The sequence below is a fragment of the Heterodontus francisci genome, chromosome 41 (assembly GCF_036365525.1).
Source record: "Heterodontus francisci isolate sHetFra1 chromosome 41, sHetFra1.hap1, whole genome shotgun sequence".
Lineage (NCBI taxonomy): Eukaryota > Metazoa > Chordata > Chondrichthyes > Heterodontiformes > Heterodontidae > Heterodontus > Heterodontus francisci.
The window spans coordinates 35,418,953-35,422,488 of record NC_090411.1 but is presented as its reverse complement, the minus strand read 5'-3'; the positions used below and the strand labels follow the sequence as shown (position 1 = coordinate 35,422,488).

General features: G+C 50.7%; 1 protein-coding gene across 1 annotated transcript in view; it reads right to left on the bottom strand.

The window, feature by feature from the left end:
* Positions 1-1,519: 1,519 nt before the first annotated feature.
* LOC137353708 (endoplasmic reticulum resident protein 27) overlaps positions 1,520-3,536 on the bottom strand; it is a 32,045-nt gene continuing 30,028 nt past the window's right edge. The window contains exon 7 of the mRNA XM_068020070.1: positions 1,520-1,652. Coding sequence (XP_067876171.1) covers positions 1,611-1,652 — 42 coding nt within the window. The 3' untranslated portion in view covers positions 1,520-1,610. The remainder of the gene's footprint in view (positions 1,653-3,536) is intronic.

Sequence of the window (3,536 nt, the reverse complement as noted above, 5' to 3'; positions counted from 1 at the left end):
GGCAAGAGGAAACACTGGGTCTCTGCTGTGGTCCTGAGTCTCCCGATTGAGAAGGGCGGTCAGTCGCTGGTGTGCGTCCGCACCCAGGCTGCGACTCTCCGCCTTCGGACCCTGCAGAGATACCTGTACGTCGAGCGTCCTCCTAGATGGTGTGCGCTGGCGACGTATTTTTTCCGCCAGTGTCACTGCCTTCAAGACGACACGCAGCTCCTGGTGGAGTCCGTTAGCCGCGCCTCTCTGAGGGAGTTGCCTGTCTTTTACCGGGATCTATTCCGAGTCTGGAACATGGTCGCCTCCAGTCAGGGTGCTCCCCAGCCGGCGAAGGTGAGCACCTCGGCTGTCCGGGCGGCCGAATCCGGGGACGGTCCGGCGGGCGGAGGAGTAGCCGAAACCCCCGGGACGCCCCTCACTGCGGGTGGCGAGGGGGCTCGGGAGTGCGGAGCGATCCCGGCCGAGCTGATCCCCGCTCGGCCGGAACTGCTCATCGGACCCAGGCCCTGAAACCCTCCTCAGGAGCCGGTCCCGCACAACCCGAGCCGCCTCTCGGAAATGCCCTCCGTGCCATTCCAATCGGTGCGGAGGGGTTTCCTGTACGGGCTGCTCCTGCACACTCTCCACTTCCTCGCCCTCGTCAGCCGGCCGGACACGCCCTGGCGGTCCGCGTTGCCATCTGGCGGCGAGGGAAATCCCCGATGGAGGTCTCTCTACGCGGGAGTCTTCCCCCTTTACATCGGGGACCTGGGGTGGAGGGTGTTGCACAGAGCAGTCCCGTGCAATAGACTTTTAAGTAGGTTCACGGACTCCCAGGCCGCCTGTACTTTCTGCGGCCTGGACGAGTCCGTGTTCCATGTATATATGGAGTGTGCGAGGTTGCAGCCCCTCTTTGAGTATTTGAAGGGTCTGCTCCTCAAGTTCTGGCTGCACTTCAGTCCCATGCTCCTGATCTTTGGGCACCCGGTGCGGAGGGGCGTGGGCCGGGAGGAGGATCTCCTCGTCGGTCTGCTCCTGGGCCTGGCCAAGGTGGCAATTCACAGGTCCAGGTTGTGGGCCGTCGGGGGGTCCGTCCTCCCCGATTGCCTGCCCCTCTTCCGCGGTTACGTTCGCGCCCGGGTGTCCCTGGAGAAGGAGCATGCGGTGTCCGCTGGTACGCTTGAGGCCTTCCGCGACCGGTGGGCACCGCAGGGACTGGAGTGCATCGTCGACACCGAGAATGGCATTTTAATTTGAGTTTTGTTTATTTCTGGTTTTAATAAAGTTATTTAAAAAAATATAAGTATGTTTATAAAGGGGGCCTGAGGAATAAAGGCCCCCTCGACATAGAATATATAAAAGGGGCCTGGGGTATAAAGGCCACCTTAAAAAAAAAACGGGGGTTAGATACAGAGTAAAGATTAAGACTGTTGGAATTACACTGCAGAACAATGAGCAGCTGAAAGTGCAAAACCTGGTTAACATTTGGGTTTTGAGCCTGCAGTCAGCACAGGATCATTAACCAGTCCTTTCACAGTGAATCTGGAAGCTTTATTTGTGGCAGATTGCAATGATGCTGAATAGTTGTGTGTAATGTAAGAAAATGCAAACAAGTAAAGAAAAAGTTCACTTCTGATGAATCACAACTCTTCAGACGATGGTTTTGGAGGTTTCTCAGTGCTCTGAAAAAGAGAAAGTGACGATTAGCCTTGTGTAGCCATTTAAATCCTCTCTCCCTCTCCCTCTCCCTCTCTCTGCCTCTCCCTCTCCCTCTCCCTCTCTCTGCCTCTCCCTCTCCCTCTCTCTGCCTCCCTCTCTCTGCCTCTCCCTCTCTCTGCCTCTCCCTCTCCCTCTCCCTCTCCCTCTCCCTCTCTCTGCCTCTCCCTCTCCCGCTCCCTGCGTGTGCTGCAATGCTCCTTGCCTTTTAATTAGATCATGGGTGGTCAGTGCCTCAGCTCCATTACCCAACTTTGCTCCATATCCCTCGATACCCTTCCAAATTTATTAATCTCAGTTTCGAAAGCTTCAGTTGTCCTGCAGCATCCACAGCTTTTTGGAGAGTTCCTGACATCATCCCCTGAATAGTCTAGCTCTAATTTTAATATTATATTCCCTTGTTCTGGATTCTCCAACAAGAGGAAACAGTTTCTCTGGATCTACCCTATTGAATCCTTTTTCATTATAAACCTCTGGATTAGACAGAGGATTGGGGGGAAAGCTTTAACTGTAGGTGGTGTGAAAGTTCATATTTGCAGGATAAGGGACCCCAGGGTGGCTGTTCACTCTCCCCCAGTCAATGGAGACCCTGTTATCATTGATGATGTTGAGCAGCTGGGATTGAGAATGATCCTGGAGTGTTTGCTGTTGTGCTGTGTTACTCACATCCTGTGATGAATGGCCAGTCTGTGTGGATGTGGTTAGGATCCTGGACTGTGTCCTTATTTAATACATACTGTATGATCTGATTCAATTAAATTAGAACTGGAAAACAATGTGAATCACAGCACCAGCTAAGACTGAAAGGAGAAGTGAAATTGTTTTCCACAATTATGTGGAAAGTCTGACTTTTTAATCTTCATACCCTATTATATTATGGAGGAACTGAGAGTACCATCAGCTGACAGAACTTTTCAGGGAGTTGAGAGGAAACATAGTCAGCTCGACAGGTTAATCCAGGAGACATTAACCCTTTCATCTACCTCTTTTGCTGGCAGGATTGCTGTATTACGTCCCTTGGTAAGTTAATGAATATAAATTTATTTTATATAGAACTTGACTGCAGATTAGAGAGATACTTCAGGAACTCACCTCACAGCACTGCCTACTGGCTAAATTCTGTTACTACATCATTACAGGCAAGTGTTTACATACTGGATTTCCATTCAAAATGTTCACAAAAGCGGTTTCTATGTTGGCTTAAGAGCGATTGTGACAACTGAAAGTTGGACAGGAAGTATGACCGTACATAAAACATTTTACTGATACAACTACCTAGATTTTCTGTCTCACACCCTCACATTTTCTTCCGTCCTGAAAGTGCTGACTCCCTCTGTGGTACATCATCGGCACTGCCCCCAACCCAACTCCTCACCTTGACCATTCACCCCAATGTCCTTTCTTCATATGTGAAACCAGTCCAGATTATGACAGGCTATTCAACTGTTGGAGCATCACAGCCAGCCGCGGCCTTACTGGATGTGCAGATACATGGGCTTTTCACCAGATGTAGAGATCGGGGCAGTTGCTGTAATGCCCAGCATCGGACTGACTCAGACTGGTACTCGGGACCCTGGATGTGTGGGTCGGTACCACATCAGGCAATGCTGTTAACAATAGGTCACTGGGAAGCAAGGCCAGGATTTATCTTTCACCTTGCGCTTTCTATTTGTTAATCACAGACCCAATTCTGCCCAGCGAGGGGAGGGAATCCTTTCAGCCGTGTACCCGAATACTCATAGTGTCACTGAACGAATTATCCTCGGAATGATGCATTTCCCAACTGAGTGGAAAACTTAGCACTACTGTTAACCAGCAGTAAAATACTGTCAGGAAAAGTGATTTAAAAC